General features: G+C 38.0%; 1 protein-coding gene and 1 pseudogene across 6 annotated transcripts in view; both read left to right on the top strand.

The window, feature by feature from the left end:
• The window catches only part of BTBD9 (BTB domain containing 9), a 413,001-nt gene that overhangs the window by 43,826 nt on the left and 353,959 nt on the right, over positions 1-15,216 (top strand). For all 6 annotated transcript variants that reach the window (XM_024983455.2, XM_024983458.2, XM_024983456.2 and 3 more), the window contains 2 exon segments: positions 6,836-7,055; positions 12,871-12,990. In XM_024983455.2, coding sequence (XP_024839223.1) covers positions 6,836-7,055; positions 12,871-12,990 — 340 coding nt within the window.
• On the top strand, positions 7,541-9,799 carry LOC781915 (SIN3-HDAC complex associated factor pseudogene; annotated as a pseudogene).

Raw genomic sequence — 15,216 nt, 5'->3', positions numbered from 1 at the left:
TGTTTATGCCAATCTCACCAAAAAGTTTTGTTTGTATCCTATGACAGTCTCAGCGACAAAACTCTAGCTACCAAATCGTAGTTCAGGTGTACATGTGTCAGTCTAAGAACATAGCGCTCTGCTTCCTGTGGATTGCCTTTCCTGTCCTTCTCCTGCTAACTCCTCCTAATATTGCTTAGCCTTTGTAGACCACAAAATATGTATTTCTTGCCATTTCTGGACAAACTTCTCTAGTGCTCCCTAGAATGTCAAAAATTTTATACTTTTTGTGAGAAGTTTCTTCTCATGTTAAGATCTTTCCTTCTTTCCTCCATCAAATCAGTACCGAATACATGCTATATACTTATTATTTCAGGTACCACAAACATGGAGATTCTAAATATTAATAACAGTAATAATGGCTAACATTTATATAGCATTTCCAATACTTACATGGTGTTTTTCTTAAAAATAATAGCAGTGAACACAACATTTAAAACAAACATTTCTCAACATTCAACACACTTGAGTAGTCTGTAGCAGATGCTTGATAAATTAATGCAAGAAGAACTAACTAGAAGCAGTGGAAACATATTACTGCTTTATGGAAGGCAGTCAAAGCTGGTGATAAAAGATTTGAAACTTGGGCTAGAGTATAGAGAAAGAAGTGAAAATCTAAAGTCTGAGACTTGGAGAAGACCTTTGGCCAGGGGTCCAAAGGTAGAGAAGGAAGAATTAAAGGTAGGAAGAAAACTGGGGTAGAGTTACAGAACAGAGAGCGTTTCTAGGGAGAAGGGTGGTCAGTGGTATCTGGTGGTGCTGGGAGGACAAGAAGAAGAAGAATTGAAAGAAAATTTTTGGATATCAATTGTGTGGATATAAATTGGTAGTAGTCTGGACAGAAGCTTAACTGTACAGAGAATTTACTATATTGAAAATATAGTAAATACCATGTATGACGGACCCGGTGTGTATGTTGGAGTAAAGGGAGTAGAGAAATAGTATGGTAGCTAGAGGGAACAGGCCAGGAAAGATCGCGTAAGAAATTAGAGGTGCTGGAAAATGGTACTGGTTAAGGGTCAGCCTTTGATAAAGGGTGGGAGGAGGGAGAGGGGAGAAGTAACAAGTGGAGTAATATAGTTTTAGCCTTTGTAAATCTTCGTTGTTGGATCCTTTCTTACATAAGCTCCTTTTTCCCCCTTCTTGTCCTAGTTTTGACTGAGGTGTTGATAGGACCCCAGGCCCAGTTTCATTATTGCCGCAGGTAGACTTGGGACATGGCTGCAGAAGTGAGGAGATGCTTTGGGCGTTTCATGTAGTTTCTGGAAGCCTGGAATTGACCAGCTGGTCAATATAGGTGTCAGACCTGGGTTACAACAGGCCCATGAAATTACCAAGAAAGGGGGTGATCAACCAGTTGAGGAGCGTTCAGTTTCAAAATGATATACTGCTTATAAATGTTAAATTCTTCATTTTGGAATAATTCAGTGGGAGCTCAAGGAGGAGATTATACAAAGGCTTAGGAATCTTCTAACTTATAAACTTGAAAAATGACTAAGTAGCAGACTTTTTTTCTGACTTTTTCATTATATGAATAGTAAAATTAATAATAGAAATACTGAGCATTTCACTTTCCTCTCAGACCCTAAAATATAGGATAGTTATTTTCTAAGTAAATGTTATTCAAACATTCATATTATTTTTTAAAAATCCAGTTTCTTCACTGTTTGGTGAAAAGAGGTCTAAAAATTCAGATTTGTTCCTGAGCTGATGGTCCAGAAAGACAGTTCTGCTTGTTTTGAAATCATTGTTGAGATTTGTTTGTTTCTTTGTTCTTCCCTGGGTATAGGTTTGGAGTCTTCGGGGACTTCCCATGAAACATTGAGAGGTTCTATCCTGGGACTAGGGAATTAGTATCTAGGGGCACAAATACTAACTCCTTTTTAGTTCATTAATATTGGTTACTGCATGGTTTAATGCTTACAGTTACATATCAAATTAAAGCAATTTCCACCCACCCCTTAAAAAAAAAGAGGATCCAAAGGATTTTTTTTTAACTTACCAGGGGTCTGTCTTTTTGAGAATGTGCTATAGATGTAGTTGTGTTCATATATAATGATGAGCATCAGTCTATATATCTGCAGAAAGGAAATTAACTTTCTAATTAATTTTTTTCCTTAGAATATTTAAACTACTTGTGCTCAGACCATTCCTTAAGTTTTGTCCTAGCTGTGGAACTGTTTCTTCCTCGAAAGTTAGTGCTTTTTCTCTTCCGACTGAGTTATACTTTGTGTATCTCAGGTTTTAGGCTTTGGGAAACAGAACAGTAATTTCTTGTTTCTTCATGCTTATAACACATAGCACATCACAACTTCTGTCCTTAAGATGTTTTTTATTGGCTAAAAGTCGATGTGCTTTCTTGGCCTGCTAATTTATAGTATAGGTTTATGTTTGGGTGTGTGTGTGTTTAAATCTGTGCTGTAGGTACGTGGTACCACACACCTATTCCCATAGTTTTGAATAACTAGACTGAGGGGGCTTGCTACTGTGAAACTAATTGCTGCTTTTCTTACCTACATTCTTACTCAGAGTGAGCTTCTTGAGGACTGTAATTATATTTTTCCTCCTGTCTTTTCCCAGCACCTAGCACAGTGTCTGAATCTAGACTTTTCCAAATTAATGAATGACTGAATCCATCAGTTGTTTCTAAACTAGAATTTAAAATTTGTCTCATCTATCACATAAAGACAGTAATAACAATGAAACGTTAATATTTTGAAAATTCTTTGACTCTGTTAGTATTGCCTTCCCAATTGTAGTTTTCAGTATCTTCGTCTGTAAACTAGGGGTTCACGAGTCATCTACTGAGGTTCCTCCACAGATGCATTTCATGTCTGATATGCAGTCTTGTCTCCAATAGATGGTGCGCTGCTGGAGGGCTGTGGGGCTGAGTCCAGCACAGTGAATAGCACACAGAAAGCAGCTTAGAAATTTATTTTTCCTTTAAATTAATTGGACTATGATTCCTTTCAGTTCTTGAGTGTTTTCATTCTGTGATCTTTGTAAGTAACTTGCCTAGAGTTAGAGGGAAATCATGCCTGAGCTAGAACCAAAGTGCTCATCTGACTCATGAGGCTAGTACTCGTTGACAGGCTCCTGCCTGGGTTATTTTCTGTTTCTGTTTTGTGGTGTGTTTGAATATAAGTACTGTTAGATGTGGAGACAGGCCTGCAGGAAGTGCAGATAATGAGGAAGGTTAAGGTAAGGAATGATCAGGAAAGTCATCTGTAATGCTTCGCTTGCTGGCAGGGAGGGTCCATACATTCTTCCAGGAAGTCAAGTTGGGGAGTAGAGTATGATTTAGGGGACAGAACTGGGTAAAGAGATTGCAGGGGGAAGAGAAGTAAATGTGGATCCAAATGATCCATCAAGGGTTAACAGCCATCTCAGCCTAGATGCAACAGAGAGTTCAATAAAGGATAGTTAAGAACATGAAGCAGTTAAAGAAAAACACACAAGATAATTAACCCAGCACCATTCAGATTTTGGCACTGTGTAGCTAGGGGCTGGTCCTGCTCCATTTCTTCTTAGTTTTTCTTTCTAATAATTGGCTTTTTTTCTGCCTAACTGTGGAACTTTAGAGTTTCATTTTCTTTCCTTAGTATTTGTAAAATGCATCAAAAATCAGAAATGTAAAGGTAACAATTATTGTTGTCTACTGTCTTATTTAATCTCTACCACCCTATTTTTTTGAGAGCTCTTTTATCTACTGACAGACAGATAATAGACAGTATTTGTGGCTTGAATTATTTTGTTATGACTTCAACTTTTTTTGGTGATCATTTTCCCTTTTAAATTCATCATTTAACCATGGATTCTGGGGAAAAAAATAATTGGAGTTGTATTTTTAATCCTGTGAGACACTTGGATTATAGTTACCATGAGAGAATTTCCATTTTTGTAAATGTTCCCAATTTTGAAGGGAAAGATACTCACAGGGAATCTATATCAAGAAAGTTAGATAAGTTCTCAAGTCCTCTTGAAATAAACTTCAAAAGAGAACTTAGAATTGTGGTCGAAATTTTATTTCCATTTTAGACATTCAGCTACGGTCACTCAAAACTCTTGTGCCTCATATGTTATTCTTTGCTTGATAAATTTTAGAAGTGAAAAAGCTTATGTTTAGAGAAAATCGAAGGATAGCAGCAGGCTCTACATCTGAAAGCTTGAGTGACCCTTCTTTGTCTTGGTCTTGACTAGTGGTGTCAGAGCTGGAGGATATGCTTCCAGTGGTCAGCCGCAGCAGACTTTGAACACCCACATTCTGTACCCAGCAGTAAGGGAACAAAAGTTTGTTTTTACCAAGTAATGACACATCACTGATAACCTGAAAATCACAAATTTGAAGCCTTTTTTTGCTTGCTTTATAAAATGCTGTATCTCAAGATTGGAGGCCTCAACTTCTCTCTGTTTGGTTCACTGAGGGACCCCCAGTGCCTCAATGGTACAGAATGGGTCCTTAGTAAATGTTTTTTGACTAATTAAATGCTTATATTTATGTAGTACCTTAGTATATATTTGCAGTATAATTTTTAGCTCTGTGGGTGGGTTGGGTAAAATTACTATTGGTTTTAGATGAGAAAACAGATTCAGAGAGACTAAGAGACCTCATCAAGGATAATAAGTGGTAGAGCCTGAGTCTCAAACTTAGATTTTCTCATTTTAAGTCCAACTTAAAAACAACAACAACAACAAAGTTTTATCAGACTGTTCTTTCTTTTGGGACTTAAGTAACCTTAGAAGGAGGAGCTAGTAAGGGGGGAAAATATGGTCTTCCCATGAGAAACCCTTTACGATGGTAGTAGCAGGGCAGGGGCCCTGGTAACAGACCACCTGTGTTCTAATAACACCTCTGCTCCTTGCTAACTGTATAGCCTTGGGCAACAAAGTCCACCTAACCCTTCTCTGTCTCCACTTCCCCATCTGCGAAATGAATGTAATAGGAGTCCTACACTCAAAGGATTACTATGAGAACTAGGTCAAAGGAATTGATAACATTTGTTAGATAACAAAAAATAAATGTGAACACTATGTGTGATTTCCATGAGCTAATAGAACGTTTTTGTTGTTCAGTCATTAAGTTGTGTCCAACTCTTTGTGACCCCATGGATTGCAGCATACCAGGCTCCTCTGTCCTCCACTAATAGAATTTAGTAAGTTATAAACTGAAACTGTCTCTTGGACAGGGAGATCAAACCAGTCAATACTAAGGGAGCTCAACCCTGAATATTCACTGGAAAGACTGATGCTGAAGCTCCAGTATTTTGGTCATCTGATGCAAACAGATGACTCCTTGGAACAGTCCCTGATGCTGGGAAAGATTGAGGACAGAAGGAGAAGAGGGCATTAGAGGATGAGATGGCTGGATGGCAGCACCGATGCAATGAACATGAACTTGGGCAAACTCATGGTGAGGGACAGGGAGGCCTGGCATGCTGCAGTCCATGGGGTCACAGAGAGTCAGACACGACTGGGCGACTGAACAACAACAAACTGAAACTGAGCACATAAGCCTCTGGTGGTAAGAAGTTGATCATGACTAGGTTTTATTTTCATTTGGTTTGGTTTCTGAGTTGCCTTAGTCTTTTGCAGGTTAACTAAATTTAACCCAAACCCTATTTTTCAGCTGCATTTTTTATCAGCTGGAGCCACTCTCTTGACCTGTCTTCATTTGAAAAAAAAAGTTTTTAAATCTGCATTTTCCTAGAAATCTGCAATGATAAATTGCTCCTTTTCCCTGAGAGCCTAATTATAGCTCATACTTTTACCTAGTCAGATATGTATATTCTGTGAGAATTCAGCATTTATTTATACCATCTGTAAACTTGGCCAGTGCTCTTATTGTGTGCTTTTTTACACATGTTTTGTAAAAATAATGGCAGTTTTGTAAAAATATTGGCAGATTTTTAAGTTTAGTCTGTGCTTTGCAAAGCTCTTTTCATTTAATTCTTAAACCAGAACACCTGTGGAATAGATGATGCCCTATTGAGAAACCGAAGTTCAGAGAATGTAACTTCCCCAAAGTGACACATGTGGTTAAAGGTGGCAGCATTATTTAAACCCTGACTTCAAAGCTCAAGATCTTAACATCTATTTTATGTTGCCTATTATGACTCCATGGAGAGAGTGTCAGTATTAGAATGTTAGTACCTGGAAGACAAGTTTCCAGATCTGTGAAGCAAAATTCGCATAGAGAACTTCAGAGTCTTAGGAACAATTGACTCTTAGTACATCTAGTGTTGGAGAGGGGAAGAGGAGGGTTAGTTATAATCATAATATTAATTTTGATGACAGACTGAATTTTTATTTTTACAAGTGTATCTTCTTTTAAACATATTCTTGTTTTTTAAATAATTGATTCAGCACGTCCTTGTATGACCAACAGCTCTGCTGTATTGGAAATTTTCTCTGTTTTGTCAGAAATTGGACCTATCTGCTTTTATATTTTGTGCTCAGCCCAGGTGGCAGGTATAGGTCATTTCACATGCTATTTTTGTCAAGTAGATATTAAAGCTTCTAATAGAATGAATTCAGAGCTGATTTGTTTGTCCTAGAACATAATTTTTCCTAGTATTTACCACTTTTTCTTAGTCATAACTAGTCCCAGGCACTTAGTGGCTACAGTGGTGTCATTAAATTTCAACTGTGATGGTATCTTACACCTCACAGACATTCCATATCTCCTCTCTCTCATTAAATGCATATACTCGAATCATCTAGAATTTTAATCTTTCCCCCCAAAAAAGGAAAATTTAATAAGTAACTGTTAACCTTGCTTTTTCTATTTTTCACTTAGTACCAGAAGAAAACATTGCAACTATGAAGTATGGAGCCCAGGTTGTGAAAGGGGAGCTGAAGTCTGCCTTATTAGATGGTGACACTCAGAATTATGATTTGGATCATGGATTTTCTAGGCACCCAATTGATGATGACTGTCGTTCTGGCATTGAGATTAAGCTAGGTCAGCCGTCCATTATCAATCATATACGGATCCTCCTGTGGGACCGAGATAGCCGGTAAGTCATTAGCATGACTTGGAGAGATACTGACATGTTTGACTGAGATGGCCTAATTTTGTGGTCATCAGCTTTGGTTTTACAAATTTGATGTTTTATATCCTTGTCATCATTTTACTGTTTCTCTTGAAGTTCAGTTTTAGGGAAAGAATTAAGTACATTTCTTTAAAACAACATTTTTTGTTTCTTTTCTGCATATGAAAGTAATGAACACGTGTTTATTGTGGAAAACATAGAAAATACAGAAAAGCACAAAGAAAATAAAAATTACTAGCAATCTCACTGCCTATTATTAATCTTTGTACTAGTCTAACTAGCATTTTTTTAATGCAGTGATATAAACACACATAAGCACAGACAAAACAGAAACCTGTAAAACCACACATAGTTTTATAAAATAAAGGTCAGATATACAAAAATTAACTTTGCTTTTTAATAAAAACATTGTGAATATTCTATGCTTTTAAAATGTTACTTAGATCCTTCTAGACAAGGCAGTTGAGGAGGAGGGAGCGATTGAAGGGAGGATTCACTTGGCGTGCACTGTGCCCCTCGGGAATGTTATTGCGCGTGGAACGGCTGCTTTTGGAAGGCTATTGCCCAGAAGAAAAGATGTTTGGTCTTCACAAGCCAAAGATGTACCGAAGTATAGAGGGCTGCTGTATTTGCAGAGCTAAATCCTCCAGTTCTCGATTCACTGACAGTAAACGCTATGAAAAGGATTTCCAGAGCTGTTTTGGGTTACATGAGACTCATTCAGGAGATATCTGTAATGCCTGTGTCCTGCTTGTGAAAAGATGGAAGAAATTGCCAGCAGGATCAAAAAAAAACTGGAATCATGTGGTAGATGCAAGGGCAGGACCCAGTCTAAAGACTACACTGAAACCAAAGAAAGTGAAAACTCTATCTGGAAACAGGATAAAAAGTAACCAGATCAGTAAACTGCAGAAGGAATTTAAGCGCCACAATTCTGATGCTCACAGTACAACCTCAAGTGCCTCTCCAGCTCAGTCTCCCTGTTACAGTAACCAGTCAGATGATGGCTCAGATACAGAGATGGCTTCTGGCTCCAACAGAACGCCAGTGTTTTCCTTTTTAGATCTCACATACTGGAAAAGACAGAAAATATGCTGTGGCATTATCTATAAAGGCCGCTTTGGGGAAGTCCTCATCGACACACATCTATTCAAGCCTTGCTGCAGCAATAAGAAAGCAGCTGCTGAGAAGCCGGAGGAGCAGGGGCCAGAGCCTCTGCCTATCTCCACTCAGGAGTGGTGACTAAGCTTTATGCAGAAGGGGAGCAAAAACGATTTAAATTTTGGAAAACAAAGCAACAAAATGACCCTCCTATTTTTAATTTGGATACCTGCTATTCTGCCAAAAGATGGATTTGTAGAATAGTTTCGAATGGGTTATTTTTCCTCCAGTTCCACAAACTCTGAAGCCAGTGAAGCTTACTACGAGATAAAAAAGAAGTGTACATAATATTTAAGATGCTGAGTATTTCATAGGAAAGCTGAATGCTGCTGTAAAGTGCTCTTTAAGTCTTTTTTAAAAATCCCCTTCTAATGAATGAAATTAGGGGAATTTTCAGGGGACAGAGATGGGATTTGTTGTATGATAAACGTATGTAGTTTTAGTCTTTCTATTTTGAGAAGCAGTGGTTGGGGCATTTTTTAAGATGGCTGGCTACACTTGTTTTCCTTCATTATAATAAATTTGTCATAACTCAGTAAACATGGACTTGCCCCTAGAGGTGGTGGTTAATAACTGAAATATTAAGGTCTTGCCAAGGTTCTGGTGATTCAAACCTGTACTACTGAATATTAAGCAGGACAGACAGCTCTCTGGTGTGAGTATCTTGAAGGAGTAATTTCTAATATGCAGAGGTAACTTGACTGTATTTGTTGCATCCTGTGTCACCTCCCTCCATATTGGTATTTGATACAGATTTTAATTTATATGAAACTTAAAAAGCAGAATCAAAACTTAAAGCAGAATCAAAGTTCCTCTTGGGGAAATGTCAAGTCTTTAGGATAAGCAATCCTACATGAATAGTACCAAAGCATTACCACTTGGTAGAGAACATTCTCTATTAAAAATGTTATATTATCTGAAAAATAACAATGTGCAAGTCTTTGGATGGCACATGAGAAAAACAAAGGTTAATGCTTCTTGGGGCACATTTCTTAGAGGGCTTGCAAGCGTGTAAATAATTTGTTTATGTTACGTGACTGGTGACTTCACTGAAAATCTGCACAATTCAGTTTTAGCTCTGGATTACTTCAGTTGACCTTTGTGAAGGTTTTATCTATGTAGAATGGTTGTTTGACTTGTTTTAACCTGTTAGGGTTTTGGGATTTTGGGTTTTTTTTTTTCATTCTATATTAAAGTAAAATTCTACTAAAAGAAAAGAGGTGTGTGTGAATGCTGAGTGGGTTGGTTTTGGTTTGGCTTCCTTTAGTCAGGCTTTCTGAACATTGAGGTATTAGATGATACATCCTAAATGTGGAGCTCTTCCATTCTGAAACCTTCATTAAAAGCCTTTTACTTGAACCCAAACCAAAGTACTATCTATTGCCTCTTTTCTAAAAGTACAGGAAAAATATATCACCTGTTTTCATAACGAGGAAGCATCGTTTGCCTCCCTGGTAAAACATGACTCAGTACTTATTTTTAAAACTGGATTTTAAAGATTGGATAGTATACATAACAAGAGAGTGAGCCACTTTTTATGGGCACCCTATAGTTTTATAGTTCTTAATCAAAACTTAAAGTTTTCTATTTCTTCCTTTGGGAAAAAACTACAAGCCACCATATGCACAGACTACACAGTGAGTTGGCTCAGTGCTCCCGCAGACTTTGAGGTGTATTACAAGAACCCCAGCCATTATCATCTTCCTCCTGAGTTATTTTGAAATTTTGTTTTGTACATTTTGGCTGCAGTATAGGTGGTAGAATATACTATAATATGGATCATCTCTACTTCTGTATTTATTTATTTATTACTAGACCTCAACCACAGTCTTCTTTCCCCCTTCCACCTCTCTTTGCCTGTAGGATGTACTGTATGTAGTCATGCACTTTGTATTAATATATTAGAAATCTACAAATCTGTTTTGTACTTTTTATACTGTTGGATACTTATAATCAAAACTTTTACTAGGGTATTGAATAAATTTAGTCTTATTAGAAAAAAAAAATGTTACTTAAAAAAAAATTTTTTTTAGGGACTTCCCTGGTTTTCCAGTGGCTAGGACTCTGAGCTCCCAATGCAGGGGACCTGGGTTCAATCTCTGGTCAGGGAACTAGATCCCACATGTTGCCACTATGAGTTGACATGTCACACTGAAGATCCTACATCCTGCAACAGAGATTGAAGACCCTGTTTGCTGCAGCTAAGATCCAGCGCAGCCAAAATAAATACAAAATTTTATTGAAGTATAGTTTATTTACAATATTGTTTTTAATTTCTGCTGTATAGCACAGTGATTCAGTTTTTTATATATATATACACACACACACACACACACACGTTTTTTTATATTCTTTTCCATTATGGTTTATCATAGGATATTGAATATAATTCCCTGTGCTATACAGTAGGTCCTTGTTTATCCATGTAAAATGTTACTTTTAATGATTGTTTGGTATTTTCTACCATTTGGGTTACCACTATTTATTTACTTGACTGATTACTTTTAGATATTATAAAAACTTTAAAAATCTATTTTATACTATGGATAAAAAAAAAATTGTCTTTTAGTGTGTATAAATATCATTATCAAAACAAAACTGTGAAAAAGATTTGGTGGGGTCCAGCCTAGAAACCCACCAGTTTCAAAAGTTGACCTTTCTTTCTAGCCACTCTGATTTTCACCCACTGTGGTGTCTGGGTTCAGCCATGATGGCAGAAATACCAGAGCAGTAGGGTGACTAAGAACTGAATGGTCTCCCTCATTACTGCTTACCTTTAACCTACACCCTACATACCTGGATACTGGTGTGCAGTCTCTGAGGCCCTGCTTGTGTTTTTTACGTCTAGGCAAGAAGGGCTTAATAGTAAGGATGATGAAACCCTGCAGATCTTGCTGGTTAATTCATTTTTCTTGTTAGCACCACTGACCACCACACTGGGCTTTCAGGCCATTTGAACCAAGTGTGAGGGAAGCTTTATGAAGGGAGAGCCAGCATTTCCCATGTGTGTGGATGTTGGAGGTTATCTCTTGGTTGTCTGTTCCCTTTATATTAAGAATATATTTCCTGATATGTATCTTATTGGATATAATATGTTTGTTTGGCAAAATGGAACACATTCATGTATTATTTCCATGAGTCTCTGATTAATAATAGTAGTAGGCAGTGTTCTAGAAGTTTTACATATATTCATTCATTTAACTAATGATGAAATTAGTATAAAAATAATAAAAGAAAAAGGTTAGCACATTTGAAAGTAGTTACCATCATTTCCAAGATGTTAAATATTTATAGGCGACTTTGTTTTACTATGTGCGTTACATTCACAGGGGACTTAACTTTACCATGTACCAGTTGTTATCTCACAGAAGTTGTTATCATTCTAAGCAAAGGTGAAAAATTCAGAATCTTAAGCCAAAAAGATTCTGACATGTGTTGTAAAATTATATCCTACATTGCTGATAACCCAGAGAGGTTCAATAAAAGGTTATAACCAGTTTGAGACTGAGCGATAAAATGAATGGGAGTGAGGGGACAGCAGAAAATGAGGGGATGACACAAAATAAGCTGACCTTTTCTGGTCACAACTGTTGGTTGCAGGCTGACATTTATGGTCACCTAAATCTTCTGAGATTGTTCCTGTTGATATTACAGTACAAGTAATAACTGCATCTCAAATTTAAATTTGGCTTATGACAGGGGAATATAGATTTGTTCAGGATGGGACCAGCATGTAATGGTCCAGGGTAGCTGACCAGGGGAGGATGATAGGCTGTTTTCATTACTGGCAGATTATTAGCTGCCAAATTTTAAGTTGTATGGAAAAGAAACACGTAATATCTCTTCACCCATGTCATTTATTGTTCTTCAGGCTGCGTTTGTGTGTGGGAGGGATCAGGAGATAAGCTGGCCTCCGTGAGGAAATATTCAGAGTTGCCTTTCCTCCTGAGAGAGTAGGGCTGAGCACCCAGGCCGATGAAGGCAGAAGGAGAAAACACCCTTCTCTATTTTCTGTCCTCTCTCTGTCATGGCTTTAATAATCTGCTAATATGGTGTGTGCAGGGCATCCTGGTCCTGTTATGTCTTCTATACCTGATAACATGCCAAGCTCCATGCTAGACCCTGAATATATGCAGATAAATATGGCATGGTACATGTTCTTAAGCAACTTGAGACTTTCCCTCGTGGCTCAGCGATAGAGAATCTCCCTGCGATGCAGGAGACTCAGGTTCAGTCCCTTTGTCAGGAAGATCCTCTGAAGAGGGAAATGGCAACCCACTCCAGTATTCTTGCCTGGGAAATCCTATGGACAGAGGAGCCTGGTGAGCTACAGTCCATGAGTCACAAAAGAGTTGGGCATGACTTAGTGACTAAGCAACATGTTCTTAAGCAGCTTGAGACCTAATAAGGCAGACAGACATGCAAAGAGATAACTTCAATACATATTGTAAATGCTGTATTAGGGGGATCTATACAAATTTCATCATCAGGATTTGGTCGTCGTTCAGAAAACCTAATTCATGAGTAGTGTATTTTTTGTACCTTTTAACATTTTATTAAAATACCACTTGTTATTTTAATATCCTTTTTTTTCTGCCTTTTTCCTTTTGATTCATAGGTCTTATTCATACTTCATTGAAGTGTCAATGGATGAACTTGACTGGATCAGAGTGATTGATCATTCGCAGTATTTGTGTCGTTCCTGGCAAAAGTTATATTTTCCAGCCCGTGTCTGCAGGTAGTTCTCATGGCTTATAAATGATATTGACGTTTGTCTAAAGAGATACGAATGTTGAGAAACAGATTTTGTTTTCTGTCTCACAGAAGAAAAGTTTTTCAGGGTATCAGCTACCAAATGCATTCCAACTAAAACACTTAGGGAAACTGGAAAATTAAACATCTTAATATTTATAGTGTACTGTGAAACTGTTTTGTACCATGTTTATGTAGTAGACCTGTAAATGGATAAGAAGGGACACTGAGATGTGGAAATGCTTTTTAAATTCCGTTCTATACCTTGAAAGCAGAGCTATTGTTAGTGGGTGCATTCTTTCCACAAAAGCCAGGAGAGATATTTTTGGAGGCTTCCCTGGCAGTCCTCAGGGCCAGGAGATTTTTGGACACCATTGAGTATGTTCTGAATATCTTTGTTCTTTTTCTAGGTCAGTGAATATCAGTGGGATTTGACAGAGCAGGTGTTTCTAAGTGGGGTTGTGTTTGGGGCAAAGGAAGCTGAGCTGGTGGGGCTCTAGACTCACACCCTTCCTTCAACCAGAGCACCTTAAGTATTATTGTTGTTACATATTTTAGCTCCATGTAAGTTTGTTTTTTAAAAAGTATTGATAAACTATTCTAATGTTTCATATTCTTACTTTAGGTATAAGCCATCTTTAAAGCTTTCTTTCTGAAATTCTGTAAAACCAGGATGAATGATGAATTGAGGAGTTGGGAAAAGCGGTTAAAGACCCCTGAAATTCTGTTGTTGTTTTTTTCTGTTGTGCTTTTCCCCTTGGAAATCGCCCTTCATATATCACCCTAACTCAAGAGATCAAAGGCAGAAAGTGATTGGTTTGTTTGGTTAGGTGTGACAAGAGAAGGGAAGGGATATGGTGGGTATAAGCCAGGGAGCATGTGGAGCACGCCTCCTTACCCCCAACCCTAACTCCCCTCCACACCCTTACTCATGTTCCTGACTGACATCCAGTGTGGCTGAGTTGGGGCAGATGGGGCTGGCCCCACAGCGTTTACTGTCTTGGTCAGAAGATACCCTTATACTTATTTAACGCATGATCTAACAGTATCAGGCTGAATTCTTATTCCCACCACAGGAACACCACCTTTCAGCCTCTGTTACTGTAACAAATGTTGCCTACATTTTTTTTTGGGTATGACCAGACACATTATTGTTACCCAGGAATCCTCTTGTGTGGAAATGAAGAAAATCAATTTCATTTCCCCAAAGAGGAAGTAAAGTGTCTCAGGTCTGGCAGTTGCTCTTTTATCAGAGGGGTTTTGAATGTATTAAAATGAGAAGGACAAGAAATTGAGTGAAGATTCTGTGTCTCAGAACTGCCTAGGGATACTTTGAGAGTGACGGAGGTGCCCCGAAGTGGAGAACGGAATTGAGTCTGCATCAACTCACATTATTATGGTTGTATCAGGTTAAAAAATAAGCAGTGTAACAACCAGAATGTCTGATGTGGTCCAAAGACTGTGTTTGTATTTAATTTGAAACCCTAGAAACATGACTTCCAGGATGAATTGTTGTGCCTGTGATACCAGCTATGACAAAGGCCACGTGCTTTACTCACCTGAAAACTCCTGCCTTGTGGAGGGAGACATGTGCCCTCAGTCATGATCTGCGGCTTTTAGAGAATGTAATTCTCTTGTTCACTAGTGGACATTATTTATACTCCCTTTTCCTTATTTTGTCTCTTCTGTGTGGCCTTGCCTTTGTTGTTGGTTTTGTGTGCTGTAGAGCCTGGCCGTATTCGTGATGCTAATTTTTGTCCTGTTACAGCCAGCTCCCAATGCTGGTAGAGAAAACCTGAGCAAAGGTGGTGTTAGAGATAGTGATAACAAGAAAAGGAGGGAGTCCTGTATGCATTTTAGTGAGAAAAATATTTTAATATTTATAACCACTTTAACTTATCATATATTTTAAAATATTTATTTATTTATTCATTTGGCTGTGCCGAGTCTTGGTTGCGGCATGTGGGATCTTCAGTTGCAGCATGTGGGATCCAAGTCCCTGAGCAGGGATCAAACCTGGGCCCCCTGCATTGGGAATGCAGCGTCTTAGCCGGTGAGCTACCAGGGAAGTCCTCTTACTTATCATATTACTAGATTCCGTCATAAGCTCTGCCTTTTGTGATAGTTTGGAATTTTGGTAGTATTTTAAAATGAACTTAGTGAGCCCCTATTGATTATCCAAAGATGCCTTGTGCTTGGTGTTTCTTATCTT

The sequence above is a fragment of the Bos taurus genome, chromosome 23 (assembly GCF_002263795.3).
Source record: "Bos taurus isolate L1 Dominette 01449 registration number 42190680 breed Hereford chromosome 23, ARS-UCD2.0, whole genome shotgun sequence".
In the NCBI taxonomy this organism is placed as follows: domain Eukaryota; kingdom Metazoa; phylum Chordata; class Mammalia; order Artiodactyla; family Bovidae; genus Bos; species Bos taurus.
Note: the sequence above shows the minus strand (reverse complement) of the source record. Positions and strands in the feature narration are given on the sequence as shown.